Source organism: Onychostoma macrolepis, chromosome 22, assembly GCF_012432095.1.
Source record: "Onychostoma macrolepis isolate SWU-2019 chromosome 22, ASM1243209v1, whole genome shotgun sequence".
NCBI lineage: Eukaryota > Metazoa > Chordata > Actinopteri > Cypriniformes > Cyprinidae > Onychostoma > Onychostoma macrolepis.
Window position 1 is genome coordinate 16,536,678 of NC_081176.1, and position 22,406 is coordinate 16,559,083.

General features: G+C 35.1%; 1 protein-coding gene across 1 annotated transcript in view; it reads left to right on the plus strand.

Moving 5' to 3' along the window:
- Positions 1 to 3,276: 3,276 nt before the first annotated feature.
- The window catches only part of aox6 (aldehyde oxidase 6), a 29,042-nt gene continuing 9,912 nt past the window's right edge, over positions 3,277 to 22,406 (plus strand). The window contains exons 1-24 of the mRNA XM_058759448.1: positions 3,277 to 3,412; positions 3,838 to 3,984; positions 4,272 to 4,329; positions 4,911 to 5,007; positions 6,692 to 6,800; positions 8,532 to 8,658; positions 8,738 to 8,799; positions 9,228 to 9,311; positions 11,854 to 11,934; positions 12,189 to 12,333; positions 12,454 to 12,546; positions 12,915 to 13,066; positions 14,155 to 14,248; positions 14,417 to 14,526; positions 14,614 to 14,798; positions 15,458 to 15,620; positions 15,720 to 15,809; positions 16,760 to 16,929; positions 17,783 to 17,909; positions 18,007 to 18,129; positions 18,217 to 18,313; positions 18,384 to 18,508; positions 18,913 to 19,046; positions 19,182 to 19,269. Coding sequence (XP_058615431.1) covers positions 3,931 to 3,984; positions 4,272 to 4,329; positions 4,911 to 5,007; positions 6,692 to 6,800; positions 8,532 to 8,658; positions 8,738 to 8,799; positions 9,228 to 9,311; positions 11,854 to 11,934; positions 12,189 to 12,333; positions 12,454 to 12,546; positions 12,915 to 13,066; positions 14,155 to 14,248; positions 14,417 to 14,526; positions 14,614 to 14,798; positions 15,458 to 15,620; positions 15,720 to 15,809; positions 16,760 to 16,929; positions 17,783 to 17,909; positions 18,007 to 18,129; positions 18,217 to 18,313; positions 18,384 to 18,508; positions 18,913 to 19,046; positions 19,182 to 19,269 — 2,568 coding nt within the window. The 5' untranslated portion in view covers positions 3,277 to 3,412; positions 3,838 to 3,930. The remainder of the gene's footprint in view (positions 3,413 to 3,837; positions 3,985 to 4,271; positions 4,330 to 4,910; positions 5,008 to 6,691; positions 6,801 to 8,531; positions 8,659 to 8,737; positions 8,800 to 9,227; positions 9,312 to 11,853; positions 11,935 to 12,188; positions 12,334 to 12,453; positions 12,547 to 12,914; positions 13,067 to 14,154; positions 14,249 to 14,416; positions 14,527 to 14,613; positions 14,799 to 15,457; positions 15,621 to 15,719; positions 15,810 to 16,759; positions 16,930 to 17,782; positions 17,910 to 18,006; positions 18,130 to 18,216; positions 18,314 to 18,383; positions 18,509 to 18,912; positions 19,047 to 19,181; positions 19,270 to 22,406) is intronic.

The following is a 22,406-nucleotide window of genomic DNA, read 5'->3' on the forward strand; positions in this document are numbered from 1 at the left end:
GTGAAAAAATTCAGTCAGGATTCAGGCCCCATCACAGCACAGAAACTGCACTTGTTAAAATTACAAATGACTTGCTTATTGCGTCAGACCAAGCCTGCATCTCATTACTACTTGATCTTAGTGCTGCGTTTGACACTATAGATCATGACATACTCATAGATCGATTACAAAACTATACGGGTATTCAAGAGCAGGCTTTAAGATGGTTTAGATCCTACCTGTCAGATCGCTACCACTTTGTTTATTTAAACGGAAAGTTATCTCAATTATCACCAGTAAAGTATGGAGTACCACAAGGATCTGTCCTAGGTCCTCTGCTATTTGCAATATACATGTTGCCCCTTGGTAATATTATTAGAAAATACGGGATTAGTTTCCATTGTTATGCTGATGATACCCAACTATGTCTCAACAAGAGCAGATGAAACTTCTAAATTATCTAAGCTAACAGAGAGTGTTAAAAATGTAAAAGATTGGATGACTCCTATTAAATTAAGATAAGACAGAGATATTACTTATTGGACCAAAAAACAGTACACAGAATCTCTTGGATTACAATTTGCAACTAGATGGATGTACTGTTACTTCATCTACAGTCAAAAATCTGGGTGTTATATTAGACAGCAACTTGTCTTTTGAAAAATCATATTTCCAATGTTACAAAAACAGCATTCTTCCATCTTAGAAACATTGCCAAGCTACGAAACATGTTACCTGTTTCCGATGCAGAAAAGATAATTCATGCATTCATGACCTCAAGACTGGACTATTGTAATGCACTGCTAGCTGGTTGTCCTGCATTTTCAATAAACAAGATACAGGTAGTCCAAAATGCAGTGGCTAGAGTCCTTACCAGGTCAAGAAAATATGATCATATTACCCCAATTTTACAGTCTCTGCACTGACTACCTATTAAGTTCCGGATCAATTACAAAATATTATTACTTACCTATAAGGCCCTTAATAGTTTAGCTCCTGCATACCTAACTAGTCTTCTACCACGCTACAGAAGCTTCAGTCTGGATCCAACCTTTAAATGATCTGAGATGACCAAACACTTGAGAAGGTGTTATTTAATTTATATATTTAACTTTGCCATAAGTTAAATATATTAAGTTTCTACAATATATAAAACTTAATTTCCTGTAAAGCTGCTTTGCAACGATTTGTATCGTAAAAAGCGCTATACAAATAAACTTGAATTGAATGTGACTATCAGCAGATGTTTTGGTGGAATTTATTAAATGAATGTATCTGAATCTGTTCTTTTAAAGATGCTAATCAGATGTTTGTTCACAAATGTAACACTTTATTGACAATTTCCAAAGTATGCGTAATGGACATTGTTAGCTTGGTAGATCTGCTTGTTTAACAGCTGCTCTGTACACTGAATTGATGCTGTGTAATGGCTCTTCAAAACAGATTTGTCATGCTATGCTGCTACGTAGCTTGATACTGTGAGAGATATTCTACTTTGAAAACCACTATGCTAATGTCATGCTTGTGAACAGTGTAATTGCTACTTGTGACAATGATTCAGAGACATATTTTAGCGAGGTTAGCTAGGTGTTATAGTGCCGTGGCTAAAGCTCAGAGCTAGTAAAAGTAAAGTTGCTGAAGTGAGCCATTAGCCATGATTGTCAAGAAATCGAAGACTCTTGGTCATATTGAGTGAAAGTAAACATTCCATTACCATGATTAGCAATGTGTAGCCTTGAGTCTAGCTTAACCTTTGCCACTGTCCCTCAAATGTAACTAACTGAAGTACTCATTAACACATATATACACTTTACAGTTTCCACAGATATATTAAGCAAATCCACATATTACAGTGATTTCTGAAGGATCATGTTACACTTAAGACTGGAGTAATGATGCTGAATATTCAGCTTTGATCACAGGAATAAATTATGTTTAAATGTATTCAAATAAATGTATTATTTTAAAGACACATTTTTTACACTGTAATAATATTTCACAATATCTTGGAAGCCTGTTTTCGCCTCTAAAAAAATGCTTTTATGTCATAATTCTGACTTTGTTTTTGTTTTATTTCGCAATTGACTTTTTTTCTCAGAATTGCTTAATTCAAACTCGCAATTCTGATTTTTTTTCCTCAGAATTGTGTGATATAAACTCAGGATTGTGAGTTATAATGTCAGAATAGCGGGATATAAGTTCGCAATTGCAAGAAATAAAGTCAAAATTGTGAGATAAAAATTCACAATTGTGAGTTATAAACTTGCAATTCTGAGAAAAAAGTTTATCTTTATGTCTCACAATTCTGATATAAAGTCATCAATATTGTGAGATATAAACTCAATTTTTTTAAATATATAAACTCAGAATTTTCTCAGTATTCTGAGAAAAAAACCTCAAAATTGTAAGATAATTTTATTAATAATTTTTTAAAATAATTTTATAAATGTATTTTTTTTTTTTCAGTGGTAGAAACGGGCATCCGTGTATATATATATATATATATATATATATATTGTATTTTTTTATCAAATAAATGCAGCCTTGGTGAGCATAAGAAAATAAAAAATAAAAACTTATAGCTGTGAACCTTCTCTCAGTAGAGGCGTTATTAATGAGCGCCATTTAGTGTTCAAGCTGCATGTACCTGAGTAATATAATTTTCCATTTAATGCCTTTGTGTGAGCAGTTGAGTTTATTGACATGGTTTTCTCAGTGTGCTCTCTCGAGCGTAACTGCATATGTGTGCGTTCTGTATTTGTGTTAGTGTGTTAGCTAATCCTAAATGCCTGTGGGGAGAGATATCTGACTGTGTAGGGTATTAACTTGTGGTAATCTCTGTAGGGGTTCCCTGATCACACTTCACAGGGGGTCGCAGCAGGGTTTGTGTGTGTGTGTGTGTGTGTGTGTGTGTGTGTGTTCATTCCAACAGCTCCAGAAAACAGAGACAGTGGGCAAACACAATTTATTGACGTTCTTCGGCTCATTAACAGTGAAAATACATTTGTCTGTTAGTCCTGAGGGGGAAACCGTTGTGAATAGATATTTTCATAGTTTAAAATACTTAAAAGTGGAGTCTACAAGTGGGGAAAATGACATCGAAACATTCTATTAGTCTTTTTGTTAAATGTATGGATGATTCTGGACAACTTTCTGTAGAGCTTGGTTTGGTGATTTTATTATTCTTGCTTCTACAGCCATCTTGTGGTCAGATACGTTAATTGCGCATTGGCGTCTGGCGCCATCTTATGGTCAGGTTTAAAAGTTACGTTTATGCTTCTGGCGCCATCTGGTGGTAAATATACATAAATAAAATGAAACTACTGCAGACTACAACATTGCAGTCACGCGCTTTAAAAGTCTGTCAATAAGACAAACAAAAACGAAAAATTCAGGGACAAGAAAACCAAGGAAAAGTAATTAACGAAGCTCGGTGAGTAACATTTAAACTTGATTAAATGGAGATCTTTTTGTTCTAAAACGCATCAAATCGGCTAACGTTTAATTTCGCGAACCTGATATGTAAACAAAATGAGTAGTAATGTAAGTATTCTTTATAAAAGGTTTGTTTAAAACGGTCTTTAGTAGGCTATAATCACAAACGGCTGTAATTGGTTCAATCAGTCAGCGCTGAGAAAAGTAACAGGTTGCACATGACAACGTCTGTAGACCAGAATAAGTATTTTGGGACACATTAATAGCGTTGAATTGCAAAAATACACGATGAAGAGTTTAAACATGAGAATAAATATTTAAAAGAATCGTACATAATAACTTAACTGATAACTGTATAACTTCCAGACAGATAAGCTCCGCCTTAACCTCTAGTTGTCCATGTCTACTTTTCGCACTTTGCAGAAAACTTTTTCTCAGTTTTGGTGGCGATCCCAGAGGTGACCCAGTCTGCAGCTTCGCTTCAGTTTCTTTGTATTGGACATAAACTTTGAGAATATGGCTGAAGAAACCAGGAACGATGGTTTGGTTTTCTATGTCAACGGGAAAAAGGTGCTTATTTCTCACATCATCTGCAGAAATTGTTTGTAACGTTACAAGTGTAACGTTAGCCTGGTCATGTGTTTGTTGTAATTGTTCGTTAACTGTAGTGAAGATTTATGGTTGTGATCATGTTGTCAAGTTCAATCCTTATATAGTAATGCATAGAGCATAATAAAGACAAGACAATCTGAAAAATAATTTAATTTTAACAGAGACAGCGATTATAATATAAGACATTTAATATAATCTGCATAAACTGAAAGTTTTTTGCATATGCTTCTACTTCTTATTGACAGATAATGGAGAAGAACCCAGACCCCGAGACTATGCTGCTGTCTTATCTGAGGAAGAAATGTATATTTTTACACGTTTTATAAAAATATTCAAATTATATATACACACACACACACACTTTAATTATGCTTTGTTATTTTCTTACAAAAAGTAGGCTACATTCTATATATATATATATTTATTTATTTATGCTATGGATTTTTTTTTCTTTTTACAAAAGTGAATAAGCATTCACAATAATAATAATAATAATAATAACAATAACAACATTATTTATATTATTGTTATTTATTTGTCATGTTATGCTTCTATCTATCTATTTAATTTTATGATTATATATGTATTAATTTTATTTATGTGATGTAATCGGGTTTCTTATAAATGGTTATTCAACTTTTTTTGTTGTTTATTTTTAATAATTATATATGCTGAATTTCATGATCATATATTTAAATGAAAAGTTATATTTATGAAATGTTGTAAGATTTGTCAATGTTAATCATGAAGTGTTACAGTTGATCATTTCCAAAGGAGATTATATAATAGCAAATATTGTTTTTTTTAAGCTGGTTTAGATTGAATTTTAAATCTCTCTCTCTCTCTCTCTCTCTCTCTCTCTCTGTGTGTGTGTGTGTGTGTAGTGCAGTTGACAGGCACTAAGTACGGCTGTGGTGGAGGAGGATGTGGAGCCTGTACCATCATGGTGTCCAAATACGACCCTCAGACCAAGAGCATCAAGTATTTCATTCACTTTCTCTTTCTCCTTGCTCCGATTGATCGGCTACCGATCACTATCGGCCGATATCACTTTGGGGTGTTTGATCGGCATTCGGCAGTCTCTTAAAAGGCCGATCTCAAAAAACGATCTCAAGCTGATGATGCGCCTGCCGTGATATGATTGACAGGACATGCAGCGGCACCGTCTTACCCCTGATTTACCCCTGATTACACTGCACGTGTCTGCGGCGCATTACGGCTCCGTCCTCCACGCGGTGCCAACTTCAGGGGTCAGTCTCTGTCCGGAGTGGGAGCAATAACTATAATGCTGTACAATTCATATTTCTTCATTAAATAACTTTTAAAGTAATTTGAAAAGTTTATGTGAGACATAATTTCGCAAACAGCGTGAAAGAATCACCGCGCGCGCTTTCTCTTTCTCTCTCAAAATGCGCAAATGGCTTCAAATCATCGCGTCTGCACTATAAGCAAGCTGCACAGTCAACACAGGAATTGTCACTTGCACAATCGAGGCAGTGTTGCACCGTCACTAAAGTTTATAAATTGCATTTCTTTTTAATTCTTGGCCGTGTTTAAACCATTCAGCGCTCGCGCGCTTTCCAGGAGACCGTGCGCTCATGCACACTCAAAGCGCACACACATAACGCCAGGTTCACTCTCTCTCTCTCTCTCTCTCTCTCACACACACACACACACACACACACACACACAGTTTTTATTGCGTATGCGGTGCGTATTTTTTTCGGCGCTCATATTAACGGATTAGAGCGTTCATACTGCACACAGAGATCGTTTCCGTTGCATGCGCTGAATTAAAGAGACAGCGCATTGTTCTTTGTGAACCGCAGGATTGCTTGTAAAAGATATAAATGCCAAAGAAAAGGCATTAGAGCTGACTTTATGTCAATGGTAAGTTTTAATTTAGAATGTCTGATAATGTAAGAAAAGTAGTTTTGTCACTTGCTTGAGCAAATTATATCAATCTAGAAGTAAATGCAAAAGTAAAAAGCATTGAATCATATTTATTGCATTTAAACACTTCTATGAATGATTGTATTACTGGACTGTAAAAAAAGAATCACAATGCCGAAAAAGCATTTTAAGTAACAATGTTTGGATTTGAAATCAAAATAATGGATAAATGTTGTGTTTGTAGTAAACAGTGATGGATCAGTTGCAGACTCCTGTGTGAAAGCACAGTCCGTGCTGCTTCTGCACCGCTTTCGTACCGCACATGGACTGCATACTCACTGGTGGAAAAGGCCACCTCACATACAGCTCACAAAATCAGCCTTGTGCTGTGTGTAAGCTATTGTGCAATAATTGCACGATTGTCAAGGCTCTAAATAAATATCTAAAAATCTTGATTGGATCACTATAAATAATTCTGCATGATGAAAAGAAGGCTTTCTGTGATTGGTGATCGGCTTCAAAAATTCTGATCAGAGCACCCCTACTTTTTCTGAATGTGTCTGACCCCATGATGCCACTTTTCCCCCACTTGTCAATCCAGATTCCACCTCAAACTAAAATTCTACGTCATTTTAAGTCAGATTTCTTTTTATTTCTTAAGGAAGATGCTGCAGGCATGCTGTTAATATCTCTTCACTTTTATTTATTAATTAGTTTTTGTTATGAAAATTTATAAAAATTGGTATTAAATGCTTGTTTCTTCCCTGGCCAGTCATTCGTCGGTCAATGCCTGTCTGCTTCCTGTGTGCCAACTTCACGGAGCAGCTGTGACGACCGTTGAAGGCATCGGAAGCACCAAAACCAAATTACATCCAGTCCAGGTAACAGATTCACATTAGAATCTATATTATTCCCAATCCAGATTATAAAATCCAGATCATGACTGTAGTTTAAAAAAAAAAAAATCTAGATCACCTTCAATCCAGATTAAGATTACTATCAATTCAAATATGATTTTATAATATACAGTAGGTTACACTCAGTCCAGATTATGAGATTAAATTATCTGATCATAATTAGATTTTCCGAACATGCCTCTCATCTAATGTAGTTTAAATAAAAATAGAGAATAGCAGCTCTTATCATCCACTGTGTCATTTATTTTTTTTAACACCATATATGATATTTTATATGAGAAAACATCTCTTTTCCGTTTTTTAGTTTTAAAACAGACCGATTCGCGGCACAGGGCGAGTTTGCAAGCGTCATTACAGTGTAAAATGATGGACATATAGACATACAGAATCATACCTGAAAAAGAAAACTAATAAATACAGAAATATTTTCCCTCCTCACTTCGGAAACTGTGGGCTTTCACACAGATGCACGCCGCACACACATCAACATATCTACACATGAGAAGTGTTTATTAGACGGGGAAGGGCGGGGTCACAAAATTAAATGTTATTATTAAATAATATTCTAAAATATAATATAGTTTTAATGTAATATTTTAATATGTGGTGTGACTCCCCAAATACAAAAAAAGAGAGAAAAAAATTAAAATAGTTGGTAAAACCTTGAAACGATTAAGGTAAAAATGATTGTGATTAAAAATAACGCATACTGTGCTGCTTGGAAGTTTGTGAACCCCTTGCAGAATCTGTTAAAATGTGAGTAATTTTAACAAAATAAGAGAGATCAAACAAAATTATTAAGTTATTTTTTATTTAGTACTGTCCTGAGTAAGATATTTTACATAAAATATGTTTACATTTAGTCCACAAGACAAAAAAAAAAAGCTGAAATTATTAACATAACACCATTCAAAAGTTTGGGAACCCTTGGTTCTTAATACTGCGTGTGGTTACTTGGATGATCCACGACTGTTTTTTTGTTTTGTGATGGTTGTTCACGAGTCCCTTGTTTGTTCTGAACAGTTAAACTGCCTGCTGTTCTTCAGAAAAATCCTCCATGTCCTGCAGATTCTTCAGTTTTCCAGCATCTTTTGCATATTTGAACCCTTTCCAGCAGTGACTGTATGATTTTGAGATCCATCGTTTCACACTGAGGACAATTGAGGGACTCAAACACAACTATTAAAAAAGGTTCACACATTCACTGATGCTCCAGAAGGAAACACAATGCATTAAAAGCCGGGAGTTGAAAACTTTGAAAACTTTGAAAACTTGAAAACTTTTTCCATTTAGTACTGCCCTTCGGAAGCAACAGAAGATACCTGCATGTTTCCCGGAAGACAAATTAAGTACAATTTACCTTGATCTTCAAATTCAAAAAGTTTTCAACCCCCGGCTTTTAATGCATCTTGTTTCCTTCTGGAGCATCAGTGAATGTTTGAACCTTTTTTAATAGTTGTGTTTGAGTCCCTCAGTGTGAAACGATGGATCTCAAAAGCATACAGTCACTGCTGGAAAGGGTTCAAATATGCAAAAGATACTGGAAAACTGAAGAATCTGCAGGACATGGAGGATTTTTCTTAAAAACAGTGCTCAGTTTAACTGTTCAGAACAAACAAGGGACTCCTGAACAACTCATGAATTACTTATTGTGGACACTTTTATGCATCATTGACAGAATGTTTGCTTCATCAGGAGCGTATAGCAAAGGCTCATGGGTCTCAGTGTGGGTTTTGTACTCCTGGGATGGTGATGTCCATGTACACTTTACTGAGAAACAACCCTCAGCCCACCCTGGAGGACGTGACCCAGGGTCTTGCTGGTACGATGCCCCAAACACCGTCTTAAATGCACAGAAAACATAATAAGACTTTGATCAATCATGAATGTTTCCATTGCAGGTAATTTATGCAGATGCACAGGGTACCGGCCCATCGTTGAAGGCTACAGAACCTTCTGTGAGGTGAACAGCAGTTGTCCGGATTCATCTTTAATTTGATTCATTTCAGCTACAGAATCATGTGGTGTTCATCTGCCATAACATTCCAGGTCCTTTATAAATTTGTTACGAGCTGCCCAACGGTTCCCGTTTTAGACTGTGTCTAATATTCTCGATTTATCTCAAAGCAACTCATTATGATCCACATATTTTGATACAATGTCTTTCTATTTATTTATTTATTTATTTATTTATTTTCATTGACATTTTGACATTTAGTATTCTGGGAATTGCTGTGTGACTTTCACAACGTGACAGTCAGCTAAGCATTTTTTTTTTTTTTCTTGCCTGATGTATATCTTACATTTGTATGTTGCTGTTTTTTTTTTCCGTTAATTTATGATTATTAATCCCAAAAACCCTTTTTCTGTTTTATTTTATTTTTTTAATAGAGTGAAAACTGTTGCCAGTTAAATGGCTCGGCATGCAATATGGCAAATGTAAATGAAAACGGATCTGGGGAGCCCATAGAGAATGTGAGTATTTTATCTTGAATATTGCACACACTTTTGTAGTATTTTATTGAACTGCTGCACTGTATTTTATTGTACTGCTGCACTTTGACTTTTTAGTTGCAGTAAAACATACTGGCCAGTGTCCTTACATAAAATATAACTGGGCCAATGTATTTACAAATGTACACCAAACAGTACAAAATTATATGCGTAATAATACGCAATAATAAAATATTCTGAAATATTTAATGTGTAATATTTCATATACTGAATATTTTATGCCTTTATACTTTTAAAAATATTATATATACAGTGTATATATATATATATATATATACCTTCATTATTTATTCATTTTACACAACATTATTATAAGATAAGTAATTTTGTTATTAAATAATATACTGTTAATGTAGAATATAAATGAATGAATGTGTGTGTGTGTGTGCGTATATTCATACAGAATGTGTGTGTGTGTATGTATATTAGGCTTGGGCGGTTTCAAAATTTTGATACCGTCAAACCTCCTCCCTATTTTACCTCGGTATACGGTATTACCGTGAATAATAAAAAAATTATGGCATAAGGCTCAGACAGTGTCACCAAACTGTTGGCTTGTGCCTAAACCGTTCAGAAACTGAATACCAAACACTAATACTGAAACAATAACATGCACAACAATATTAACAACTTTTATTAGCAACAAATAGCAGTTTAGAAAAAAGTGCAAATACAACAGTCAAACAGAATTAAATTAACATAAACATCCATATTATAAAAAGTATTGCAAAGCGGCTGTCGGTGGACCTAGATGTTGTTGGTCCTGCATCGGGAGGCGTTGAAACTGTTGCACCAACCTGATCTCACAGAATTCCGTGTAATGTTCACGGACTTAATTAACCTCCGAATCTGTGGTGGCATCACGGAATCGCCAAAAATTCCGTGCTGGGCTCACAGAAGGCACCAGCCGTGGTCCATGCACGGATTCACTGGTTCAACACCAGCGCTGCATCGGACCACGTAAAAAGAGAGACTCCGATGCAGTTATACTTTCACTGGAGTACCTGACCCCACCCCTACCCTAAACCTACCCAGTTCTGAACAATAATGATGACGATAAATTTCCCAGTATCGCGTCGGCATGTTGATGCTAAGGGTTTCCGTGCGTGGAGCACGGCTGATGCCTGTCACTGACTTGGTATCACTTCTGTGAGCCCATCACGGAATTTTCGGCGATTCCGTGATGCCACCACAGATTCGGAGGTTAATTAAGTCCGTGAACATTACACGGAATTCTGTGAGATCATGTTGGTTGCACTGAGTGAACTTGGGTCCATCCTCGCAGCAGTGTGAGTGGATGGTGGTTTCGTATATGCGACCTTAGGTTCGAGGTATTTCCATCTCTCGCGGTCACCTTTTTGTTGCACAATTTGCAAATTGCCGTATTTACCGCCTCTCCCTTCTCGTTCGGTCGAAACCCGAAATACTGCCAAACTGCAGAAGTTGTGTTCTTTTTCGAGACCAGGTCACTTGGTGCACGACTCGCCATCTTTCCCCCCCTCTCTCTTTCTCCTCCACACTGTCACGTGATGACAACCAAGCATACGCATTTTTAGGCATTAAATAAGTTATATTTAATATATATCCTCGTCTCCTATATAAGTGCATTGTTTTTTATGACGGTATAACGGTATTGAAACTGATACCGTTGCTATTTTTAGATCCCGCGGTATACCATATTACCGTATTACCGCCCAAGCCTAATGTGTATATATATATATATATATATATATATATATAATTTATTCATTTTACACAATACTATACACATATATATTTTAAACTATTTATTAGTGTATGTTAATAGTGTATATTTATCAAGAAAATTCATATATGTGACCCTGGACCACAAAACCAGACTTAAGTGTCAATTTTTCTGAAAGCTGAATAAATAAGCTTTCCGTTGATGTTTGGTTTGTTAGAATCGGACAGTATTTGGCCGAGATACAACTATTTTAAAATCTAGAATCTGAGGATGCAAAAAATAAATAAAAATACTGAGAAAATCGCCCTTTAAAGTTGTCCAAATGAAGTTCTTAGCAATGCATATTACTAATCAAAAAGGAAGTTTTGATATATTTACGGTAAGAAATTTACAAAATATCTTCACGGAACATGATCTTTACTTAATATCCTAATGATTTTTGGCTTAAATTTTCTTTTTATAATTTTGACCCATACAATGTATTTTTGGCTATTGCTACAAATATACCCCAGCGACTTAAGACTGGTTTTGTGGTCTAGGGTCACATATAAGTAATTTTGTTATTAAATATATAATAAACATTACTTTTGTAATCAGAAAAATATGTAAAAGGTAATTTATATATACTCTTAAAAACTGTAAAAAATAAATAAATCCAGAAATAGCAGTTTGGATCTGGCAAGAAATGGGTAAGGACATGGTTATGATATATTACTCTATAATTACTCTTAATCAAACGTCCGTTCTTAAAACACTTGCGCTCAGTGGATTAAATGATGGTATCTTTGTGTTTATTAGGGTCACCCAGAACTGTTCAGTAAACATGACCTGCTTCCCCTCGACCCAACGCAGGATCTGATCTTCCCTCCTGAGCTCATGGTTTGTCAGTTTGTTTCTAAACAGTTCATCTGGCTTCACTATAAAGTAGGTTATGCAATGATGACTGCAAGACTTTAAATAAAGCTTAATGTTTAAGCAAGGTCTATCAAGGCCGCCATTTGGTTCTAGATTGTTATTAATTCTATTTTTAGGCTTCAATAAGCTGCCTGTCAGAAGTTCAAGAGTCGTTATCAGCTAAACAGCACATTTGCATGTTCTATAATCATGGTCTGTTCTGTTTTTTTGGTGTTTAGAGATTGGCAGAGGTCAAGGACCAAACCACTCAGAGGTTTTGTGGGGAGAGAATGACCTGGATCAGCCCTGGATCTCTTGATGAGCTGCTCCAGCTGAAGGCTGATTACCCACAAGCCCCTCTTGTCATGGGCAACACCAACATAGGTTGCGTATAGGCAAATTAGGCCAAACCTAATAAAATCCAATGTATTTTGGTCTGCTAATTTGACATATCAGCCACTGTGACGTTTCATTGTTGTTGTTTTTTTATTTTTTATTACACAGGTCTAGATATGAAGTTCAAAGGTATTTTTCATCCTGTCATAATATCACCAACGCGAGTGCCAGAACTGTTCAAGGTTACCCAGAAATCAGAGGGTATGTGCGTGTTTGCATATGAGTAGATGTTTCTGTTTGTTTTGTAATCATTTACTCACCCTCATGTTGTTCCATACCAGTTTATTTCTTCTGTTGAACACAAAAGAAGATATTTTGAAGAAAGTTGTTAACCAAACAGTTGACGGTAGCCATTGACTTCCATACTTTTTTTCTCCATACTATGGAAGTCAATGGCTATCAGCCATTGTTTGATTACCAACATTTGTGCTCGACAGAAGAAAAAAAACAACTTAGGTTTGGAACAACTTGAGGGTGAGTAAATAATGACATTTTTATTTTTGATTGAACTATCCCTTTAAGGAACTGATTTTTTACAAGAAGTGTTAATGAATGGTTTGTATTTGTAGGTGTGTGTGTCGGAGCAGGATGCAGTATGTCGGTTCTGAAGAGTGTGTTGGAGAGAAGTATAAAAGATTTCCCACCAGAGAACACGCACATGTTTTGGGCTTTGCTGCAGCAGATAAATCTTGTGGGCGGACAACAGATCCGAAATGTGGCTGTAAGTGTTAACCGAACCTGAATGCACAACATCACTCTTGCAACTCTTACAAATTCACTCACTCTCAAGTGGTATTGCTTGTATTCTTTGTGGAGAAGAATCCCAGAATGCACAGCAGTGAGTTTTGTGAAAAAAATAACAAGTTTATTAAAATATATGATTTTTAATTTTAGTTTAAGTTTCAGTGCTTTTGTCATTAGTTTTTTTTTTAAATTTTTTTATTCTACATATATTTATCTATATATCTACATAAAATTATATTTCTATTTTACTTTATTTAATCTTTATTTCAATTACTGAAAGCAATTTTTAATAGTTTTAGTTAATTATAACAACATCAATCAACATAAATATAGAAATACTTTCATTTAATAATAATGATTATTTAAATTAATTAGTAATGGTTCATTATTAATAATTATTAATGGTAACACTTTACAATAAGGTTCATTAGTTAACATTAATTAACAACATTAGTAAACATGAACTAAGAATGAACAACTTCTACAGCATTTATTAATCTTAGTTCATGTCAATTTCAGCATTTACTGATGCATTATTAAAATCACAAGTTGTCTTTGTTAACATTAGTTAATGCACTGTGCACTAACATGAATAAACAATGAACAACTGCATTTTCATTAACTGACATTAACAAATCTGAATAAATAGTGTAATAAATGCATTGTGCATTGTTTGTTAATGTTATTTAATACATTAACTAATGTTAACAAATGACACATTATTGTAAAGTGTCACCTTATTAATTATTACAAATTTTTATTTCAAAATAATTTTAATTACTAAAAAAAGTATGTGTTAAATTATGTGCAAATTAAATATATTTGAACATTAAATCCCAAGTTAAGGGGAAAAAAATCATAAAGAAAGCATAATACTTTCATTATTTTCAAATAATTGTGATTGAGTAAATAAATAAATAAATAAAACAAGAAAAAATAAACTTTATTGTAAATGCTAAATAGTTTTATTTTTTAAATGTTTAATAGTCAGCAGTCAAAATTGAAAATTGTTTTTATTTTGTTTATTTATATTATTGATTTTTTTATGTTTGTTAACATATGTAGACACTGGGCGGCAATATTGCAAGTGCATATCCAAACTCTGACCTGAACCCTGTCTTAGCTGCTGGAAGATGCACTCTAGTGGCACTTTCTAAAGGTGACCCAATTTCCTGTATAATTTATAATATTTTAATCACACTGCAGAGCACAGCTGAAACTGAACTCTATAATGCTCACATTTTGCATTAATTTTGAATATAATTATGTACTCCAAGCACATTTACCTGACTGGCTTATCACTTTTCTACCCAAATATCCATTACAGATGGAAGAAGGAGGGTGCCTATTGACAAAGATTTTTTCCTCGGATTTGCAAAGACAATTCTAAAGCCAGACGAGATAGTGTTGTCCGTTTTCATTCCAGCTACAAGACAGGTACGAAATTAACCATCAGCTAGTTGTTTAAGCATTGTTAGCAAAAATTAAGTTACCTAATACTAAAGTATCATTTTTTTCCCCCAGAACGAGATCGTACATGCCTTCCGACACGCCCCGCGTAAGGAGAACGCACTAGCTACGGTGAATGCTGGGATGCGCGTTTGGTTCAACGAGAACTCCAATGTAGTGAAGGAGATCAGTATTTATTACGGAGGAGTGGGAGCCACTATCCTCAGTGCTGACAGCACATGCCATCGGATTGTAGGAAGGTAAGACATGCATTCACGTGTTTTTTTTGTTGTTGTTGCATTTACTTTGGAGTTAGATTATAAGTGAGTTATATTTTGTGGAGTAAAATTTAAGTTGTGTAATACTTCAGATGTTTTTTTAAGTCGCATTTTTTTTTTCTGGGAATGGAGTAAAAGATAAGTTGCGTAATACTTTTTTGCATTGTTTTTTGATTTGCATTTCCTCTGGGATGGGAGTAAAAATTAAATTGTCTAATGCTTTGCATTGTTTATTTAAATGCTTTTTCTCCTGAAATGAAGTAATAGTTAAGTTTTCAAATTCTTTGTGTTGTGTTTTGGGTTGCTTTTTTTTTTTCTTGTAGGAATGGAGTAAAAGTTAAGTTTTCTAATAATTTGCGTTGTTTTTTTGAGATGCATTTCCTGTGGAATGGGAGTAAAAGTTGCTTAATACTTTTTACGTTTTTTTTTTGTATTTCCTCTGGCACTGCAATAAAAGTTAAGTTGTGTAAAACTTTGCGATGTTTATTTCACTTGCATAGCCTCTGGGATGGAAGTAAAAGTTGTGGAAAAAGTTTGTGTTGTTTTTTTGATTTGCATTTCTTCTGGGATTGTAACATCCCAGTTGAAGTTGCCTAATGCTTTGCGTTGTTTTTGTGGTTTAACTCTTTTCTTTCTCAAAGGCCTTGGGAGGAGGTGACATTAAGTGATGCGTACAGCACACTAGTTGATGAGATCAAACTTGGGCCGTCGGCTCCAGGAGGGAAAGTAGATTTCCGCAGATCCCTGACTTTGAGCTTGCTTTTTAAATTCAACTTGCTCCTTCTCCAATACCTGAATGAAAAGGTATGAACCACTTTAGGAAATCATTATCACATGGAGTTTCAATTTGTTTATTATTTGTGTGTGTGCGTGTGTGTGTGTGTATGCGTGTCATTTTTATAGGATGTGACTCAGGGGGAAATACCACAAAAGATGCAGAGTGCAATTCAACCTCTTCCTAAAAACATCCAGCCTGGCTACCAAGAGTTTCAGGTAGCGCTATATGGTCTTTCGATATGTGTTTTTATAGTAGCTGTCCATAAAAGCAGTGTTAAGGTCATTGCACACTGAGTCTGAAATTTTCGTATGCGTTTTTTCGTATTCTTTATCCTAAAAATTGGTCACGCACAGAAACTTTGCACACTGAGTCCGATGCGTATTAATCAATCTGTTGCGAAAAAATTCGCAAAACAGTAGCCTACTAAATGGAGTCTTCAAGCATTGAGGATGATTTTGTTGTCCTCTCGCTTCTTAAAAAGAGAAAAAGAAAGGAAATATTGGGTCCATCCAAGAGAGGACGGAGAGTTCCCCCTCCTTATTAAGGAGCAGCGGGATTATCATGGGCGATTCAAAGTTTACTTCAGGATGTCAGTGTCTCAGTTTGATGCTTTGCTAGCGATACTAGAGCCACATATTAAAAAGACCGCCACCAATTTCTGTGAACTCAGTGTGCAAGGATCTATACACCGTGATTTGTGCTGCGAGACGAAGTGGATGAATTTGAGAATCGCCATTCTGGATTTTGGCATTTGCTTGTACGGTGGCTCTGAACTGTCAAAACACCTCTCAAAATGCTTCCTACGGATGCGAAAAACTTGAACCTGATCTGAATTTTTTCATGACGGACGAAAATTTTGGAGGCAGTGTGTAAACGTGATTGACATAACGTGAGGTTGTATTTATTTTTTAACGTGTGAAAATTTCGGATGAAATTTTCGGACTTGGTGTACAATGACATTTATGGGCAAAATCATGGTCTCATGGTGCTGAAGTGGGAAATGTGTGTTCAAATCCTGCTTGCAACATTCCCAAATGTTTCCTTTTCCTCTACCTATTATTTCTTGTCTGTAACCATTTGTTTTTTCAATTAAAAGCCAATAAAAAGCAAGAACTCTGCACTTAACAGAAGGTAAACAGTGGGCAGTGTGTGATTTATGTTGCAGAATGTTTTAGAGGGTCAGTCGGCTCAAGATCCGGTGGGCCGACCCATGATGCACCGGACAGCTCTGAGTCAAGCTACAGGAGAGGCAGTTTACTGCGATGACCTACCGCATACAGATGGTGAACTTTTCCTTGTGATCGTGACAAGCTCCAGGCCACACGCCAAGATCATGTAAGACACAATCAGACACTTTACATAAACAACTTAAAAAACGTAAAATTATATATATATATATATATATATATATATATATATATATATAATTAATTAAAAATCAAGTAAATGTAACTTTTAATTTTTAAAAATACATTGCAATCTCAAACATGGGTTTCTCATGTTTTAATTTTTTTTATTGTCATGAAGATAGTCTTTGATGCTGATGTGACAATATATTTATTGTTTGTTATTTTTTGTTTGTTTATTGTTTATATTTGTCATAAATGTAGCCTTTAATGAGGATATGGCAATGCATTATTATTATTATTATTATTATTTTTTATTGTCATGAATATAGCCTTTAATGCTGATATGCCCATGCATATTCATTCACTCATTCTATCATTGTTTCATTCTTTGTCATAAATATAGCCTTTAATGATGATGTGGCAATGAATGTTTGTTTATTTATTTATTTATTCATTCATTTATTGCCATAAATATAGCCTTTACTGATATAGCAGCGGATATGTATGTATGTATGTATGTATGTACTGTATGTGTGTATTTGTTTGTGTATTTATTTATTCATTCATTCATTGGCATAAATATAGTCTTTCTTTCTTTCTTTCTCTCTCTCTCTCTCTCTGTCTCTTTCTTTTTTCTTTCTTGCCATAAATATAGCCCTAAATGAATATTTATTTATTTATTGTCACGAATATAGCCTTTGCTGATAAGGAAATTAATATTCATTTATTTATTAATTAATAAGTCATAGTTGATCATTACTGTGACATTAAATTGAACCCAGCAATGGAAAAAATGAGAAATGTCACACCTAAATGGTTGTATTGTCTTACTATCACAGCCATATTGACTTTAGTGAAGCTCTGAAGCTGCCCGGTGTGATGGACGTGATCATTGCTAAAGACATACCAGGCAAAAGGTTCAGAACCTTTACTGGATATGAAGAAGAACTGCTGGCTCAAGATGAGGTCTGTGATTTATTTATTGTTATTTTTATGCAATTTTAATTGCATATTGAGATTCCTCAAAATAATGCACAATTTGTAATCTCCTCTGCATCCTCAGGTGACCTGTATTGGTCAGATGGTTTGCGCTGTTGTCGCAGATTCCAAAGCACACGCTAAACGTGGGGCAGCAGCAGTGAAGATCAGCTATGAAGATCTGCAGGATCGCATCTTCACTGTGGAGGTGAGAAGAAATAATCTAGTTGCTCTCATTTTTATTCTCACCTAACTGTTCTATTCTTAAAGAGCTGCTTTTGGATCTTGTTTTCAGGAGGCCATCGAGAAAGAGTCTTTCTTCCTACCTAGGAGAACAATTCAGCGAGGAGATGTGGAAAAGGGTTTGAGAGAGGCCGAACAAGTGTATGAAGGTAAGATTGTACATTTCCCTTTCTGATTACATGATTCGTTATTTATAATATGGTTCTACATGTTTCGCAGGAGAGATTCGGATTGGAGGACAGGAGCACTTCTACTTGGAAACACAGAGTTTTCTGGTCATTCCAGTTGGGGAAGAGAAGGAGATGAAAGTTTATTTGTCCACTCAGCACCCAGCGTATACACAGGTACGATTTATATCTTTTATAAGGCCAAAAATGGCCTTAAATAAATTAGCTAGATATTTAAACAATTTTATTTAGTTTTATAATATATATTTACTATTATTTTTAAATTAATTAATAGACATAGTTTATTTGTTCCAATTCGTTGTAGGACTCAGGAGTTGTGCCTTTTTTTATTATTTATTTATTTATATATTATGTTTCATTTTATTTTATTACATTTTATTGATTTTTTACATTTATTTTAATTTTATTCATTGTATTATTTTATGTTTTATGTACCAGAACGTTTGTTCTAATTTGTTGTAGGAGTCAGTAGCTGATACTTTTATTATTTTATTTTATTGTTGAAGATTAGGGAGATAAACATGTAAAAGAAAAATATGTTTTGTTCTAATCTGTTCTAGGAGTCAGTAGCTGAGACGCTGGGAATCCCGTCCAATCGCGTTTCTTGTCACGTTAAGCGACTGGGCGGAGCCTTCGGAGGCAAGGTCACCAAAACTGCCATTTTGGCCTCCATCACTGCTGTCGCTGCTTGGAAGTGAGTCAAAATAAGTTTGACACAAATATCATAATGGATTCATTATGATTATTTAAATTAGATATTAAATATAAATTATTTAAATTTGTATTTACTATATGAATATTTTTAATACGTAGACGTTTCTCTGTTCAGGACTGGACGGCCAGTGCGATGTGTTTTGGAGAGAGGAGAGGACATGCTAATTACTGGAGGACGCCACCCGGTGTGGGGAAGATATAAGGCTAGTGCTTTTTCTAAACACTTAATCTAATAACAGCTAATAAACACTGACTTATTAAAGGGACCATGAACTGCCTTTGTTTTTATTTTTATTTTGTACTGTTCTCGTAGGTTCACTTATAATGTTATCAAGATTTTTACATCAAAAAACATCATAATTTAGACGTAAGCTATTATCCGTGGCGGATTGTGGACACGGAAGTAAACGCCCACCACTATGATTGGCTTATAGTTGTGTATGTTTGACAGCGCACATTCCTCATAGATCAGGGGTGGTGAACATCAGTCCTGGAGAGCCGCAGCCCTGCAGAGTTTTGGTTTAACCCTAATCAAACACACCTGAACAAGCTAATCAAGGTCTGAATGGTTACTAGCAAGCTACAGGCAGCTGAGTTTTAATTTAATTAGGGTTGGAGCCAAACTCTGCAGGGCTGCGGCTCTCCAGGACCAGAGTTCGCCACCCCTGTCATAGATGGACGCTGCTGTGATTTAGGGCAAAACGCATAAATAACTCTATACATATCAAACGATCTGTAAGAAGAGACAAAGCAATAGTCAACACGTAATAAAAAGTTACTCACACTTGTGTTGCGACATTACTATCAGATCCAATATAATTGGCAGAGCATCGACTTTTAGTTTACATTTTTTTTTTTAAATCCCACGTTGAATTGAACAAAATCAGTCCCGAGCAGGGCTTTAATACAAAAACGCACACAATGAATGGCAACTGTAGAAATCAAAAGCCGAATCCCGGACATTTTGGGCGATTTAGAAATCCCGGCCGGACGCATTTTGTTAGGTCCAAAAAGAGGACATGTCCGGGGGAAAAGAGGACGTATGGCCACCCTAACTAAACAGTGGCTGTGTTCGAAATGACATACTTGCTTACTGCTTACTGCTTACTGCCCAGTACACAGTGCATACTGCCTACAACATATGTTTCAGAGTAGTATGCTTAATTGTCACATGACAAACACAAACATTAATTCAGCACAGCTGTCAAGGTTATTACCTTACAAACAAATGTGCTAACTATTCTTTTTACAAAGGCTTGTTATAAGGCTTCATATTAGTAAACAATGCTATATTGCCCAATTGAACTCACTCATAATTGAAGAACTTTACATAAGCTATTGGACAGAACTGAATCAACACTGAGCTGTCTTTAACTGAAGATTGATATTTTTGTCAGTTACACTAATTGGAAAAAGTGATATATTCTAGTTACACTAAGTGCAACTAATGATAAATTCTGTTTACACTAAAATAGCAGCATTTTCTTTAGCAACAAGTGTGTAAATAGTAGTTAGGTGGCAGATATTTATACTTCAGTACTGTAGTACATTATAAAACAGTGTGCAATAACTTATTGAGCGTAAATTATCATACATTTTATTTGATGAACGCCACTTTATTAGGACAAAAACCTACCTACAGCTAAACAGTGGTATTATTAATGAGGCATTTAATTTCCACTTTTCAAATATTTACTTAATTTTTTATTGAAAACAAATGCCTTTCTGATCTGGTATGTGATGGGAAAAGGAGTTGCACGAGATTGACAAAAGGCAGACTCGAACTCGGATCGCTCGCATCAACAGCACACATTTCACGTCTTTTACTCACTGCGCCACTGATACTACAGTAACACACGTGACTTTTGCAGTGCTGTTTATCGCAGCCAGGCATTGGTGGGCGGAGTTAATGTAAAAAGCCTCGGCTAACAAATTGGTCTATTTGTCCTTAGAGTAAATACATTCCATTTCTTTTTAGAGCTGCTTGACAGCAGAATTTAATTATGTTTGCATAATTGAAATATTAACTTTATTTATATATTATATTACTGCAATATTAATATTACTATTTCATATCTTTGAAACAATGTATAAAGCGCTACAGAGATAAAGGTAACGTGATTTGACTTGATCGGAAAAGTGCCGTAGAGATTAAAGTACAATTTATGTCCTACTAATGATATTGTTTTTACATGCACAGCGATGGTTTGTAGTTTACATGTATATACGTACATATACAAGTCTTACATTTATAACTATTCCCCGCCTCCAGTTCACTCACGCGTTTGAAGATGAAATGTCACATGCAGCGTCTTCAGATGCATACATCAAATTTCAGCAAATGTAGCAGGTAATCCGGGCATTCCATGCATACAGACAATTCACATACTATTCACAGTATTTCTGCACTTTTACACCTTGTTTATAGTAACAGTCATCTGTATATATATTATATTGATAGTACATATCACCTGTAAATTCTGCCTATAGTAATAGCCATCTGTATATTTATTCACTATACACATTCACCTGTAAATTCTGTATATTTATTCACTATACATATTCACTTGTAATTTCTGTATATTTATTCACTATACATATTCACCTGTAAATTCTGTACATTTATTCACTATACACATTCACCTGTAAATTCTGTATATTTATTCACTATACATATTCACTTGTAATTTCTGTATATTTATTCACTATACATATTCACCTGTAAATTCTGTTTATATTAATAACCATCTTTCTATATATATTTATACATATACTCAGTACATATCCTTGTCCTGCACTTATTCAACCATTGTATATACTGCACTTGCTACTATTGCACTTCTGGTTAGACCTAAACTGCATTTCGTTGCCCTGTACCTGTACTTGTGTAATGACAATAAAGTTGAATCTAATCTAATCTAATCTAAAGTATTCACACAGCATACTGCAATATAGTAGGAGTTGTATGATAGTATACCATTCGGAACACAGCTTCTGTACTGATTTCAGTGTACTTGAGTTATATTTAGCAGATTTTGACAAATATAGTAGATCATCCGGGTATTCCATGCATACAGAAAATTTGCATACTATGCGCAGCATACATACTGGATACTGCAGAAATAGTAAGAGTAGTATGAGAGTATGGCATTTCGAACACAGCCAGTGTCTTGTTGTCTTCAGAGCCATCTTTATTGTTTGGTTTCTACGTAGACCAGCGCGTTGGCTTCTCTCGTAAACACTATGTGTGCGAATTGGTGGGCGGGGCTAAACAGGCAGTGAAGCAGGCGTTGATCTTCTGCAATGGCGCTTATCCACACTATTACATCATAGAGTAGAG